Genomic DNA, 17,080 nt, shown 5'->3' on the forward strand with positions numbered 1-17,080 from the left:
AGCTCTTGTACTTAATTATACATTTTAAATTAATATAGGGGACTATTTTACATTTTGTATCCGTTTGTTTTATAAGTCAGACAACTTTAATTAATTAAAAATATAAATTGGATATATTTAATTGTTTTTTATCAAAAGGCACCAAACAACCGACTGAGTTTCTCATTTATTTTTAATCGTTTGGTTTATAATGCCCAAAGTTTTCTAAGATCCATATGCCAATTCCTTCTACACCATTACTGTATGTAAACACGTTTGGTTCTAAATTTGCTAATCAGACCTAGTTATCAATTTCTTATCATATGAATACCATCTATTTTAGAGGAGTTGTTTTTGGAACATAGTTAGACTATTCTGATATGTACACTGTGTTTTGGGATTAACATACGATATTTTTGTTCCATTCAGGACTATGCACCAATTGTTGGCGGAGGTAGCAAAACGTTGGCTTAGCATCAATTAACCAGGCTAGTTATTGTGGTGAGAAGTAAAAGGTACATATCTTTATTTTGGTACTTTTATTTTGAAAACTCCCTTGATACGTAAGTTAGATTGTATTTGAAAATTGAGAGGAAAACATGGATATTATAATTTTATTCTAGAATTGGTATGTAGTATATTACCTTAATTGGGGATGGGATTTTGGACTCAATTCCTATGTGGCTATGGGATTTAAGTCCACCTTTCATCTACTGTTTTAATTCCTACAACGTGACTTCTCAACTTTCAACTTCTCTTGTGCTGATTAGAGATGGAATTGCTAGCATAACAGTTGATAGTGCATGGAGAAGAGCTATTGCGTATCAATTGTATCAACTCTTTTTGTTTCTTCTGTTCTGAAAATATAGAGAAATTATTATGACTGCTGACTAATTTAAAAGACAGTATCAAGTGCTGTCCAAAACAATTAAAAAAGAACATATACTCCCATCCATAGGCACAAAAGCCATGTGATAAAAACCTATGAAGCACGGACACGGGTGCGGACGCGGGTGCGGACACGGCAAACGACATTTTTAGAAAATATGAGACACGGGTGCGGCGGGGACACGGCAAATTTTATATAATTAATTATATATATATTAGATATAAAAATATATAAAAAACATGATAAATCACAAATGAGATTATAATTTAGGATTTTTGATAAATTGCATAATTGATCCTTAAATTTTATAAAAAAATTTAAAAAAACCCTAATTTTTAACCTTTTTTTACCCCAGCCGTGTCCCCCGTGTCCGGCCGTGTCCCCATCCGTGTCCCGCCATGTCCCCATCCGTGTCCCATTTTCCGGCCGTGTCCCGGCTGTGTCCGGCCGTGTCCCGCCGAGTCCCCGAGTCCGGCGAGTCCGACTCGGCCACGGCGACCCCGGGGAAGAGTCCGTACTTCATAGATAAAAACTAATGATTTTTAAATAAAAGCATTGCCAAGCTTTCTTTTCATTCCCTTGTGGTTAATAGGAGATACGTTTCTTGAGGTGTTCAACTTCGCGACTATGGTGCTCGATCAAAACAATAAAAGCCTCTTCTTACTCTATAACGCTTGTACCTTCCCCTCTTTCTCTTTCTCTTTCTCCTTCTCTGTTCCCTTCCCTGGTCATCGAGTTTGGGTCACAACTATGTTGATAGGTCATGGAATAAATGTTACCAAATAATAGGTCAGACAAACAACAATATTTATAGACCAGGGGCCCAATAGTGCTTTGAGCCAATAAAAGTTCATGTTTCTGGCTTGCAATTGAGCTAATTGTAAACTTCATAGCTGATGTGGAAGGCTGAGCCTCAAATCTGCAAAGGTTAAGGGGCAGGCCAAAATTGATAGTTAATGGATTTTGTTGGGGTACTATTTTGGTAGTAAGCCTATAATTCCTAAGGATAACTTCTCCAGAATAAAATTTAGTTTCTAGAAACTTTCTTCAGCTTTTCAGTAAATTTGTCTCTGTAAACATGAAAAATCTTTTTCACTCTAATATTGATTGGACTTGGCACATATCATATCAAATGGCTAATATGGTTGAGTGAAATATTGTTTTTGTAACCAAAATATTGTTGTTCTAATTGGTTAAAATCTTTATGCAATTATGATTTTCTCTTTCCAAGTTATGATGCACTCCACTTGTCAACATTAGATGCAGCTATTTAAGAAAGCAAATGAACACAGTACCAAAAATTGTTTGTGTCATGTATATTGGAGGAATATATGAATAGAAGATATTTGGTGTAATGCATATTTACACCCTTAAACTTGGCAAGTCTTGCTTATTGGCACTCTGAACTTTTAAAATAATCTATCACACACCTATATTTGGCTTTAAAAACCTATCACACACCAACTATAGGTGTGTGATATGTTTTTAAAGCCAACTATGAGTGTGTGATAGATTATTTTAGAAGTTCAGGGTGCCAATAGGCAAAACGTGCCAACTTTAAAGGTTTAAATATACATTAAGCCAAAATCCTTTTACTTAGTATTTATTATTTAATGGGATGCCCCTCTTGGCTTCTTATCAGATGGTTAATGTAGATGTGCAAAGGAAAAAAAAGAAGAAAAAAGGACATGTTTTGTTTCTGATCTTCTTTAGTTACCTAAAAGTGAAAAACAAAATATTACTACCGGAAACGAGAGAAAAGGTTTGATAGAAAGAGGGAATTTTTTATATTGGCTAGTCGTTGACATTTATTTCCCAGCAAAATATGGCAATCAATAGGTGAAAAGGATTGGGCGAAAAAAGTCTGAGGTTTAGTTGTGTTATGACGTTGTGATTTAGGCCTTAGTCATGATGCCATGTAGAAAGAAAGTTTCTGCTATGCATTCTTTTCCTCCCATTATAACCTGGGTTATTGACTTTTTAATATTATTTTTTGGTTTGGTCTCTGGATCCATGTGCAAAATTTGATAGAACAGTGTCTTCAGTTTGTACATGAACCAGAGAGAAGTTGTGGAAACATTGTTAGCAGTAAAAATTGAACCTGGCTTCACTGAACTTGGTAACTGTTCTAACGAAGTTAATGTCTCTTGAAACATTATACCATGTACTCTAAATGTTAGCTTTTACCTATGGTGGGCACACATTCAATGTAGTCTATTACTACAAGACAAAGGGAATTGTGTTCCTCCTTTTCTGATGATGCCAAGTGAGTTGATCAATTTAAAGTCAGTTGCAGGATTGACTGATTCCTATTTTTTTTTCCTGTATGGCCGTATATTGTTCCATTAATATTACATCAAACAGTATCTGATTAACTTTATCCCTTAAGAAACTGAAAATCTTCATTTTCCTTATCATTCTTTTAACGAGTAAAATTAGGTTCATGAGAAGTACCTGACCTGGACTGAATGTCTAAATGATGGGTAAGGATGAAGGGTGCAATAATCCATGTCTTTGTTTCTACATTGGTTATTCTTCAATATTGAATTAATGCTTCGACTATATGTCTAGGTATATAATGTATTCTATTAGTTTTGTGGTAGAGTTTTTTAGTTTCAAAGTAGAATGAAAGTGGGATAAAATCTTGATTTCCTGAATATTCTTATTCACTACAAGAAAATTGATTTTTGGCAACAGATGAAGTCGTTGCTAAAAATATTTTTCGCAACGACATCTCCTCTTTTGCAACAACTTCTGGTCGTTATGAGAAGTTCTGTTGCTAAAGGTTTCTGCAACGACTTACTGTTGTTGCCAAAAATATATATTTGGCAACAACACTCTTGTTGCAAAAAGTTTATTGTTGCCAAATCTTGAGCATATGTGAGAGAATGAAAGGTTTCTTTTGCAACAACATGTTGTTGCTATTTATTGTAACATTTCACAACAAGTTCTGACGTTGCTATATATATTAGTTTTCTCAACAACATTTGAAGTTGTTATACATTTTGAAGTACTGCAACAACACATGTCGTTGCTATTAATTTTGACGATTTGCTACAACTACTGTCGTTGCTAATATTATATTAATGGTAACAACTGTTATGTTGCCAATGTAATTTTCCAGCCATAAATTTTCGATTTTAAATTTATTAATGGTGGAATAAGTTATACTAAAAATCAAAAATCAATTACAATGATGGAACAATATATACTATTCAATTATGTTTCTCCTAATCCTTTCATGATCACATGCTATGCTAAAACTAATTTTAATTTCAATGTCAAAAAAACCTTAGTGTTTTTAGGGGATAAGGTACCAAAATAAGCCTATGGTTTTTGGGGAAGTATCAATTTAGGTTCAACGTACAAAATAGCAACAATATAGGCTTAACATTTAGAAAATGGTACCAATATAGGCCTCGATAACGGATTGGATACGTATATTGGTGCTATTTTGTACGTGAAGGGAGAAATCGGAACTTTACAAATTAATAAGAATGACGTATCCAATCCGTTATTGAGGCCTAAATTGATATAATTTTTTAAACGTTAAGCCTATATTAGTGTTATTTTGTACGTGGAGCCTAAATTGATACTTCCTTAAAAACCATAGACCTATTTTGGTACCTTATCCCTATTTTTAACTATTTCTTCCCATATAAATGATAACATAAACACGTTATATACATATGTGCATATCTAATTGAGTACTTATTATGGGCTTCATTAACCACATCCAAAATGGATTGTGCATATCTATTCCGTCCATCTACAACATCAAGTGGTCTGCATTGTTTCTCTTGGGAAAAATAAGTATCTGCAATACATTTTTCTCCTAATTGAGAAGTTCAATACCAAAACAAGACTAATTTAATCAACTACAATTCATAACCGCCAATAATAAATATATTAGAACTGCACAAGTTGATTTTTCACACAACTCATTTTGCAGTTTAGACAGGTAACTAATGCAGCAACAAAAAACTGCTGGTAATAACATGTAAATCTACAATTTTTCATCTCTACGAGTTCATAGATTTTAGTAGATATTTTCAGATGTTATATACCCAAAATCATCAGTTTACACTTTATAATATCCCAGGTTATATCCTACACCCAAAATAAGATAAAAGTGGAAATGATACATGCTATTCTGACACCAAAGCAGGTGAATTAGGACCAAGTTTTGCTTGTAAGATTTCTCTTTAAACACTCTCTTTCTATCATGTGCATGAACATCCTCAGAAACATAAAAATATACCAAAAAACAATGTAAAAGACAATTAATCCTCTGCAATCCTAATAAAAGAGCTTATAATCATAACAATGAATAAACTAAAACTTGTACCATTCTATATTGGCTTTAGTAGTCCAATAGGCAATTTAAAAACGCATTCCCTATTTGCAGCAGAAGTATATGATGATGATTATGCTCCTGTACCTGCAAGAAAACCAATAGTTTGTATTATGCCAAAAGAAAGATAAAAGACCTGAAGAGTATGATTTCCACAAACTAATATAGTTGAAAGACAAAAAGCATCAATAATTGAAAAGCAAACGAATAGAAAAATCAATAGGCAATTCAAATAAAATGTGTTGTTTCAACACACAAAAAAAAGAACTACGTACTTACATTTCAGGTCGCTTATGGGGAGAAAGTGCATCGGAACATTGAAATCTATACAAACCATCACAAGGGTTTCATCATTATTCATTTGACAATTCATTTAATTAAAATTCAAACAACTTCCGCAAAATATAGCATAATATACATACCAAGCTTGATTTAAACTTCTCCACAAACTTGTTAATCTTGACTGGTTCACTTCTCTTCTCCAACTCCCTTAGCCTCCTCATTAAAGTCCTATTTCCGCTCTTCCCAAAATTGGCTAAACTTAACAAGCTTTCTCTTTCTCTTAACCCTATTAAACTCCCCATTTACATTTATATCCTAATCCTCCAGATCCGCTAATATCGCTGTCCTTATAACAGATAAATCAATCCCTAGCTTCGCCCTCCGAAACAATGAGATCTTCTGCTGAAATTTCTTCAGGAAATTAATTTATGTGGGCATCAAGGACGGAAACGAATTGACCATTGGAGGTGTAGAGATAAGCAGAGTGTGGCCATTGAAGGCTGCCATTTTGAGAAATGGGGTGGTTGAAGAAGAGAAAGGTTTCCTTTAGAGAAGATGAAGAGAGGGGCCGCGCAAACAATGAAAAAAAACATTAGGTTTTAGAACTTATATTTTATACTGTTACACACTCATTGTTTTTGCAACAACAACTGTTATTAAATGTTTTTTAAATATATTAAAAAATATACTAATAATAAAATAAGAAATATTTTTTAATATTTATTAAAATATATAAAAAAATAGAAAATATAGTTTAAATACTCAATTTAATTTGCATGAAAAATAAAATGTTTTTATATTTATATTATTCATAATAAATAATTAAATGAATGTTAGTGTAATAATTTAATTATTTATAGGCTTAATATATATAAATCTATTTTAATTTTATGATTAGTCTACTAATTATTAATATTTAAAATCAAATATTAATTGAAATATAAAATATAATTTAAATAATTAATGTACTTACTTTTAATCAGCATAATAATTTTCTTTCGCAACGACCTCTTTTATAGCCAAAATATTTCAGTTTTACGCAACAACACTTTGTTGTTGCTGTAAAACACTTTGTTGTTGTTGTAAATGTATTCATTTACAGTAACAATATATAGTCGTTGTTGTAAATGCATTTACTTACAACAATAATATATAATCGTTGTTGTAAATTCTTTCATTTTCAGCAACAACACTATGTCATTGCTTTAAGTTTTGACATATACAGCAACAACATTTTGTCGTTACTATAAATTCTTTAATTTATAGCAACGAAATTATTGTTGCCAAAGTTGCTACTTATTTTTCACAAACCCCATACCTCGAATTTTTTGAAGGAGACTTATCTGAAATTAATGGCAACAAGCATTGGCAACGACATAAAGGTTTTCGTTGCTAAAGTTCATTTATAGCAACGCGTTTTTCTCTTGTTGCCAAAAATCAATTTTCTTGTAGTGGTTGTTGAGAGATTTTTATGCAACCAGGCTAGCATGAGCCCATTATAGTATTGAAAATGGAACCAAATTGAATTGTGGATTGAGTTTATGATTTGCTAGTCAACTTCTACGATTTACAACTCACAAGTCAACTTCTATAACTTTCTATAACAATTTCTTACCAAGCATAATAATAAATTTGTTTGCCTTCTAAATTATTTTGACTTGTTTAGAATTGCTATTTTCATGTTTGCCAATCACTTCTCCTGCACTATCTTTTCCCCTATTTCGTTATTCTCTTTCATTTTTTGTGTCATTCTTGCTTCGTTTCTTGTTTCTTGCTTGCCCGTACAACATAAAGGGGACCATCAAAGACAACTGATAATTAGTGATATGGAGATGATTACCAATAGACCAGCTTTTAGATAATCCTTGTATTTTGAATGACGAATGAAAAAATGTTCCATTATGTAATATGTGAAAAAAGAGAAACTCTGAACATCTTGGAAACTACTGTTTTATTTGAGATGCAATTGTGAAGATGGATGTATGAAGTTGGAAAATGATTTCTACTTATCACTTGCAATCTTAATTTTTCTACTTGACACATGATGTTGTAGTAGCTGGTGGTTATCTTGCTCGAGTTTTAGCATTCTGAGAATCGGAATAGCACATTTGATAATTGATTCGATAATTATAGATGAAATCTACTTTGAATTTTGATATGGGGCAGCCAAAACTATGAGTTTATGTGTTTTTAGATGTTTGGTTTAATACATGAAAGAATTTGATTATGAAGCTTGTATTTTATGTGAATGGTTTTTGGACTAAGAAATTATTTGTACCAGGTTGTAAAAAGGTTAATTGAATTGTTAAGAGTATGAAGAGTGTAAAAAAGGGCAAGAAGTACGAGAGGAGATTACACCCGATACTTAAACCTCACCCACCTACCTTAAATGATTATTCCGATGAAGATACAATTTCCCCGTCACTAAGTCAAGAAATGCCTACTTTAGATGCAAATCAAGGTAAAAAGATAACATTTTTTAATCATTTAACTTTTATTTTCCTATAATGGTGTATGATATTATATATGTTAAATTTTGTTTCATAGAGGGATGGAGACAAATTTTAAGAGGAAAGCAGGTACATGGTGCTGCTAACATTAATGAAACTAGAAATGCAGCTGCACAGACACCATCATCTATTGCGCCAATAAACGGTACATTATATTCAAGTTTTGATTTATTTTCTATGCTTGTATTTAATATGAATAAACTATTTATGATATCTAATAATTATTTTATTTTATCAATTAAGATTTAAGAAATAAAAGAATTACATCGGCTAGTCCTCATACACGTGCTACTATTGATGATGAAGGCGTGCATTCTTCGCTACGTCGATCTACTCTCGGTATAGTTGCGGTTATTATAATTTTCATTTATTGAGTTTCTTTATAAATGTTTTTAAGAATGTATAATAACTCTTTGTTTGTTACATAATATTAGACAAAAAGAGGCATAATTTAAATAACAATGCTGATAATGAACTGGTTACCGAGATGGGTGCTCGTCACTTGCAAGGTTCTGACAATCCACAATCTGATAATCCCATTGATAATTATGAATCCAACTATCCTTGTCCATCAGACACAGAGATAAGCCCTAAAAATTCTGAAACTTTTCGAGGTTTGTTTCATTTTTAATTTAACATTTTTTAGCGCTTCATACGAAAAATTAGAATATCTTCATTCTTTTTTTTAATTAAGTACTGTTGTTACTTATTTTTAGGGAGATCAGTTGGTGGTAGGGGACCATACAAAGGAATGGATCTCGAACAAACTTACCAATGGAAGGAAAAACAAATTAGTTGTTTTCATTCCACCCGGCAGATATTTTAGACCAATTGGGAAACACTCTAATAAATTATCATCATGGTTAGGATACTGCGCAAGAATCTATGGACCTCCAACTGAGCCTTGGGATGAAATTGAAAAGAAGCACAGGTCCCGTTTATGGGCTATGGTTCAGGTAAATATCATTTTATGTACGACCAATTTTAAAAATTTTTGTATAATTGTTAAATTTTATTAAATATTTCATGAAATTACATATTGTACACGACTATTTTGATGTTAGTACTGATAGCCCTGAAAAGTGGAAGAAGCGTGAAGAGTTAGGAAAGGTCGAGCACGACAGGCCAGAAATGAAAAGGGCTAAGTTTGAGTACTTTTGTTTCTTTCAGATGAAGACAGCATATCGCAGATGGAAACATAAATTACATAGCCAATATTGCAAGTATACTAATGATGATGAATGTTTGAAACATGTTCCTAAAGAACTATCTACAGATGCTTGGAAAGACATGCTTAAAGTTTTTGGAAGCAAAGATTTTTAGGTAAATATCTAATGTTTTGTTTCATTTATTATGTGATGGTTAGTATGTATTATTTTCAGTTTAAATCAATGTTTTCTTACACATTACTTGTAGGAACGGAGTTATATTAATTCAACTAATCGTGCTTCTCAAATAGTAGTTTCTTCAACTGGTCCAACCCCTTTTGCACAAGTAGAGTATAAAATGGTAAATATATAGGGCAACTCTTATCAATTATTTTTAAAAGTTTTGGCTAGTTCCTTTTAAGATGATTATACTATTAATGTTGAAGATGGATGAGGAATTAGGCGAATTGCCAAAGGCTTCTGATGTGTGGAAGGCCACTCATGGAATTATAGATGACCAAGGACAAAATACATTCCGTGATTCAGAATCAAGAAGGATTTATGTAAGTGATAGAACTTTTTAAGCAATTACATTAGTATACTTGTCAAACTAGATTAACCTTTGTTTCATAAGCTTATTTTATGTGTTTTTATTGATGTTGCAATTCTGATTTACAAATATAATCATCAAAACTCGTTGCTTTTCTTGTACTTGGTTGGCATGCCTGAAATGTTCTTATGACATTTTTAGATTCAGAATATAATCTTGTTACTTGGTCATTTATCAATGTCTTAAGCATGAGTATCCTAACCATTATAATTACCATTATGGTTTAGGTAATTATTGTTTTAGTATCAGAGAAACCAAAGTCTAATGTAGAACTCTGCATCTAAAGCATACTGGAGAACTAATGTACTAGTTTATATGGAATGTGCAGGTTGTGAACTTTACATAATGCTGAAATTTATTTTCTTAAATCTAAGGGACAAGGTACTAAAATAAGCCTATGATTTTTGGGAAAATTTATATGTGTAATATCAATAACGTGTCTCGTTCTGTTATCAAGCCCTAAATTAGTACTATTTTGTACATGGAGCCTAAATTTATGCTTCTCCAAAAACCATAGGCCTATTTTGGTACCTTATCCCTGAATCTAATTTCAAGTGAAATCTCTATTATATATGATCTAATGTTTATGATTGAGTTATGAGACAATTGGTGATTGATTGGTCTATAACATTATATATGTTTGGGCTTCTTTTAGGTACTCTTTTTATGACTAAGTTTGTTTCATATCTTTATACTCGGTTTATTAAATTTCACTTATTTTAAGTAATGCATGAAGATATGAAAAGGGTTGAGGATCAACCAATAAATGATAATGAGTCTATTCCCACACCAGATCATGTGCTACAGCAGGTATTTGGAGTTAGATCGGGATATGTTCGTGGTAAGGGATTGGGATATAAAGCAAGTACTAGAGGAATGATGTCTAATGGTAAAAGTGATGAAGTTAATGCGCTTAAAAATGAGGTTGCAAGACTGACAGCTGAATTAAAGGCACAAGAAGGACATAGAAAGACGCAAGAAGAACAAGAGCTGGAGAGACATCTGGTTTTTGAATGGTATTGCAGAAGGATGAAAGTAATGTTAAAAGAAAACAGTTCAAGGAGTACACAAAATACTTTGGTAAGTATACTTAATTAAAACACAATATTGCTTTTGAACTATATAATAAACCATATTGTTAATTGGGTGTTTTTGTTCTTACAATTTTGTAGGAGAAAGAGATGCAAATGGACTTGTGAAGGTTATCAATTGATGGATTCATTAATTTTGAACTTGCTTGCTTTATTGATTAATATCACTAGTTTATTACTTTTCAACATTGATAGGGATGATGTTTTTGGTTTAGGATGGATTTTTAAATGTTTTGATTTCAATTTACATAAGGTTTTAGATTTTGAATTTAATAAATTGCATAGTGGACTGATGAAAGTATCAGAAAGTTGTTTAGTGGTTGCATATCGATATTGTGGGAATAAGAATGTGTTGTGTTTGCTAAGGAAGCTGGCTTGGCAGCAAAGCTACTGCTTACAATACAAAAAAAAAGTGGGTGTAATCCTGAGCTAAAATGGAGATCAGCCGAGCTATTGAAATTGTGTAGTGTAAATTATACAGCTATTTCTTGATTTGCAAGTGTAAGCTTACAAAAACGAATTTCAGTTTCCTGGCATTATAGACCACAGTATAAGTACATATATGTATGCTTCCAAATTTACTGATTATATACTTTCTATATATTAGCCATAACTATCCGATGATTAACCCGTTCCAGTAATTATCTTTACTTGTCACCATGAAGAGTGGCATAATTGTTGAACAAGGAAAAACCATTGCTGTCCTCTAATATTATTCTTCAACTTACCATCCATTGTCTGCTTTGAAAAGCAAGCTGTTTGTACAAGTAGTGAAATATAATAAGTAGCTTCACCTGTCAAGGCTGAATATCGTTAATCATTAGCTGAAAATTGGAGGCTTTGGCCTTCCCCATTTCATTAATTGATTTATAAGTCTCATCTATGGGTTTTAATATACTGTTTGAAGTTGAATTAAGTTGATTTTGGTGGCATGGACAGAGAGGGGACGATAGTTGAGTTGTGGATAAGTAGTCGAGTTTTTATCGAACTGAACACAAGCTGTTCAACTTTGACATGCTCATATTCGGATTCTCAGAAAATACACAAGCTCGAACTAAAAGTTGAACTCGGTTCGAGCCTAAATTCCTATTTACTAAAATTGTAATCAAGCTGGAGTTATTTATAAATAGGATAAGGTGCAAAAAATACACCTAACGTTTACGGTCAGGAGCAAATTTACCCTTAAAATCTACAATGATGCAATTATACTTTAACTTTGGCTGCTAAGAGTAATTTCACCCCTAACATTCGGCGAAATATTTTGAATTTTTTTTGTCCAACTCGTAAAATAGAAAGTATATTTTTTAATTTTTTTTCCAAATCTAATCATATGTTTATGACACTCACATGTATGAATGATGATCGAGAAGACAGTTAGATGAATTATTTCTAAAATTTTCCAAACTTGACAACTTTAGGGATAAAATTGCTCTTGGTTGCCAATGTCAGAGGTAAAATTGCATTATTTTAAACCTTAGCGGTAAAATTGATAAGAGTTGGATGTAAACGTTAGGGGACATTTTTGCACCTTATCCCTTTATAAATTGGACTGAATACTATCGATCTTTTATCAAGCCGAACGTCAAATCACTCATGAGCGGATCGAATAACAAATACAATTAATTGGAAAATTGTTTTAATAAATTAACAATAGAAATAAGGCATGAATAATTTTGGGTTTAATACAAAAAAAAAATGGATTGATCGGATATTTTGGAATCAAATTTTGAAGTGGGATTTATTTGAAATTCTGGTATTTAATAATGAGTTATATTTCATTTTTTTTTAAAATAAACCAAAAGGACATGGTTTGATTAGACACAGCGTTTCAATAAAACAAAATCAATTATAATGTAATCCCAAACTGCGAGCCCCTCTTTCATCCACATTTCTTACGCCAAAAATTGAGAAAACGCAATACCCTTGTCAGGCGATTCAGGCGAGACAACAGTAGCTACCGGAACCCAGCCTCGGTTGCTTCGCGTCGTCAACGTTCGTCCATAGACGTTAGATGATTGGTCTTTTTTTAATTTTTAAGTTTGTATCACTTGTTTTTTTAATCTGTCTTCTAATTTATTCATCTACATAATTGTGTGTTGGTTTATAGAATAAAACTACTTATTTTGTTTGAAGTTAATCTAAAATTTCATTGCATATGATTGCTTTGGGGATTTTAGGTCTTTTTGTGATTTGGTGGCCTTTTCATCACCAAGGTGTTTGTCAAAATACCTGACTGAGCCATATAAATAATACTTTCAGTTTAAAATTATGGAAACTGTGAACTAAGTTCCTACCTGTCTCAAAAACCAAGATCTTATCTTAGTATGCATCTTAATAGTAGTGGGTGAGGTTTGTATTTATGATTGGTTTGATGCTTAGATAAAAAAAAAAACTAAGAGACTACAAATAAAGTAGTTGTATGTATAAAGGCTGGACTATTTTAGCTAGGCAAGTAGGCTCTGTCTTATATAATGGTATTTCTAGTTAGCTAACTAAATGTAAAATGAGCCATGAAATGCAAAGATAAATTCACATGAAGCCCTTGATAGGTCAACTTCAAATATAAATCTGGTTTACATAAATTCCAGAGAAACTTTTTTTTCAAACTTTTTTTTCAAACTGTAAAAATGCAATTTGAGACATTGATGGAATGAGTAACTCTTTTTGCTCAATTTTTTGGTTTTTTGGTGCTTAGTTCTAATATCATATTTGACACTATGTGATTTAATTTCAGATTGGTTCATAAACGATATGAATATTGATAAGAGTTGGATGGCTCTTGCCAATAGAAAAGATCGTAGTTACATTGAAGGAGTTGAGACTTTTTTGAAGTATGCGTATAGATTTAAATTGTTGATCGACGTGATTCAATGTCCTTGCAAAAAATGTAGAAATGTTGTTTATAATGATGAATCTACGATTAGATTTCACTTGTTGAAATTTGGAATTATGACCACATATACAGTTTGGTATCTTCATGGGGAGTCTCCAAATGAAGAACGTGGTATCAATGAAGATCCGAATGACAATGATAATGATAATGATAATGAGTCGGATGATGATATGGTTGGATTGCTCAATGATATATATGGTGTTGATCATGATAGTTTAGTTGGTAATGATTGTGACAGTAATAGTATGCTAGGGGAACCTAAAGGGGATGCTGGTGAGTTTTATCGATTACTAAATGAAGCTAAGGAGAAATTGCATTCAGGATGTGAACTCTCGAAATTGGCTACTATTGTCAAGTTACTTCACATGAAGAGTTTTCACAGATGGACAAATAAATCTTTTGACGATTTACTTAGTTTATTAAGAGAGATAATACCAAATGGGAAACATACTATGCCTGAGTCATACAGTAGTGCAAAGAAATATATCCGTCGTTTGGGTCTTCATTATGAAAAATATGATGTCTGTCAAAATATGTGCACTTTATATTGGGGTCCATTTGCAAATGCAACATCTTGTCAAATATGTGGGTTGTCTAGGTGGAAGTCTGGTGACAATTCAAACGATAATAAGAAAATTCCACACAAGGTCTTACGATATTTCCCATTAAAACTAAGACTGCAGAGGTTGTTTATGTGTACAGAGATGGCATCAAACATGCGGTGGCATAAGGAAAAGAGGGTTGATGATGGAATTATGAGGCACCCTGCTGACAGTCCTGCATGGAAATCATTCGATGATCAACATGAAATTTTTTCAAGTGACCCTCGTAATGTTAGAATGGGTTTGGCAACTGATGGTTTTCAACCTTTTAGAAACATGAGCTCTCAACACAGCATTTGGCCTGTGATTCTAATACCTTATAACTTGCCTCCTTGGTTGTGCATGAAACAGTCAAACTTGATAATGTCGATGATTATACCGGTGAGCATAGTCCAGGAATGTGTATAGACATATTTTTGCAACCTCTAATTTCTGAATTGAAAGAGTTATGGGTTGATGGCGTGGAGACATATGATTCTCATAGTAAACAAAATTTTACATTACGTGCATCAATCATTTGGACTATCAATGACTTTCCGGCATATGCTGACTTATCGGGGTGGTCAACGAAAGGTTATAAGGCTTGCCCTATTTTCCATAAGCATACTAGTGCTGAATACCTTCGTGCTTCAAAGAAGTTATGCTATATGGATCATAGGAGATTTTTGCCTCCTAATCATAAATGGCGCAAAGACAGAAGGTCGTTTAATGGTTTAACAGAGATGAGAAAGAGGCCAACACCTTTATCAGGTCTGGATGTGTTAAAGGAATTCGACAATTTCACTCAATTGCCATTCAATAAAGGCATCAAAAGGAAATACGATGCTTCAAATAGTTTTGAGAATTGGAGAAAAAAGAGTATATTTTTTGAGTTGCCTTATTGGAAGACACTTCTTATTCTCCATAATTTAGATGTCATGCATATCGAGAAGAATGTGTGTGATAATGTGTTGGGGACTCTGATGAAGATCAAAGGAAAAACTAAAGATACACTAAACAGTCGAAAGGACATGGTTAACATGGGTATCAGGCATGGACTTCACCCGACCGTGGTTGGAGATAAAGTACATGTCCCAATTGCGCGTTATGTGCTTTCTGAAAATGACAAACTGGCTTTATGTAAGATGCTGGCTGAGTTGAAGACACCAAATGGATATTTATCAAATATATCTAGGTGTATTAACATTAAGGAACGTAAAATTTCTGGCATGAAAAGTCACGACTGTCATGTGTTCCTACAGAAGCTTCTTCCGATAGCCATTAGAGGGTTCCTACCAAAAGATGTTGTTGAGCCACTTATTGAGTTGAGTGCATTCTTTCGTGATTTATGTAGTAAGAGCTTGGAAATGTCTGAATTGGATCGTCTTGAGAAGCAGATTCCGTTAATTTTATGTAAATTAGAGAAAAAATTTCCACCTTCATTTTTTGATGTCATGGTGCATTTAGTTATCCACTTAGCATCTGAGGCAAAAATTGCGGGACCTGTCCAATATCGGTGGATGTATTTTGTTGAGAGAGACTTGCATACGAAAAAACTAAACGTCCGGAATAAAGCAAAACCTGAGGGATCAATAGCAGAAGCATATATTGCCTATGAATGCTTAACTTTCTGTTCAAGATATTTGGTAGGAATTGACACGATCTTCAATCAGAATCCTAGGAATTTTGATGGGATCGATCAAAATGCAAATGGTATTGAGTTGGCAATATTTAGAAAAGCTGGACGACCATTAGGTAAAGATGATTTCAAATTGCTAACTGATGATTGGAAACACAAGGCACATCTTTACATCCTCAACAACTGTGAAGAAGTGTGGCCATATGGCGAGTAAGTACCATATTTTATATTCTAATAAATTATTATATTTTGTTTTTTTTTATCTATTTATTCTTTATAATTTGCAATTGGTACAGGAAGTACAAAAATTCATTGCCAAATATGAGTACTAGAGCGTTCAGGAAACGTTACAATGCAGAATTTCCAAAATGGTTCCAGGATCATGTATGTGAATATATGTATGGATTATTATAATTTGCTTGAGGTTATGTCTCATTATTAGTCTATTTTTTTAATAAATTACATTTATATTATTGATGAACTTGCAGGTTTATGAATTAAATGAACATGATGTTGTTTCTAAGGATCTTATGAATCTTGCTTTTGGTCCATACCCACGCTACAAGAGTTACTCGGGTCATATTGTGAATGGCTATCGGTTTCATACTGTAAATCGTCAAATGAATCGCAAGAGTCAACATTCAGGAGTCTTGTCTAGGGGTGATGATAGTTCTTGTGATAAAGAGTATTATGGGAATTTGATAGATGTTTGGGAGATCCAGTACTCAGGAATGAATTGTGTTTACTTATTCAAATGTGAATGGTTTGATGTGAGCCATAAAGGAAGTGGATATATAGTAGATGATTTCTCAATCACAAGTGTCAAGGCCAATGGTCGATTAAAAACAGATGAGCCATTTATTTTAGCTTCTCAAGCTAAATAAGTCTTTTATGTTCAAGATCCCAAAAAAATAAATTGGCTTATTGTGGTGAAAAATCATCCTAGGGACATATATAAATTGCCTTTTCAATCACTAGAGGATATTTCTGAGAAAAATGAAGATGGTGATGTTTTTCAAGAAGAGGAGATCACCGCTGATTTTCATGCAACAAGACCCATAGACGAAGATGAAGCAATGGAGAATGAGGTTGGTTTTGGTTTTG

General features: G+C 32.8%; 1 protein-coding gene and 1 long non-coding RNA gene across 2 annotated transcripts; both read left to right on the plus strand.

The window, feature by feature from the left end:
• The first annotated feature begins 400 nt into the window (after positions 1 to 400).
• On the plus strand, positions 401 to 8,965 carry LOC136201117 (uncharacterized). Its single transcript, XM_065991697.1, has 6 exons — positions 401 to 494; positions 7,786 to 7,965; positions 8,052 to 8,159; positions 8,258 to 8,353; positions 8,449 to 8,628; positions 8,731 to 8,965. The coding sequence occupies exons 2-6, from the start codon at positions 7,818 to 7,820 to the stop codon at positions 8,838 to 8,840; spliced, it is 642 nt and encodes a 213-aa protein (XP_065847769.1). The 5' UTR covers positions 401 to 494; positions 7,786 to 7,817; the 3' UTR covers positions 8,841 to 8,965.
• Positions 8,966 to 9,257: 292 nt separating this feature from the next.
• Positions 9,258 to 9,726, plus strand: LOC136201428 (uncharacterized). Its single transcript, XR_010673828.1, has 3 exons — positions 9,258 to 9,337; positions 9,431 to 9,523; positions 9,609 to 9,726. It is a non-coding gene; the product is annotated as an uncharacterized lncRNA (long non-coding RNA).
• The last annotated feature ends 7,354 nt before the right edge of the window (positions 9,727 to 17,080 follow it).

This window comes from Euphorbia lathyris, chromosome 7 (genome assembly GCF_963576675.1).
Source record: "Euphorbia lathyris chromosome 7, ddEupLath1.1, whole genome shotgun sequence".
In the NCBI taxonomy this organism is placed as follows: domain Eukaryota; kingdom Viridiplantae; phylum Streptophyta; class Magnoliopsida; order Malpighiales; family Euphorbiaceae; genus Euphorbia; species Euphorbia lathyris.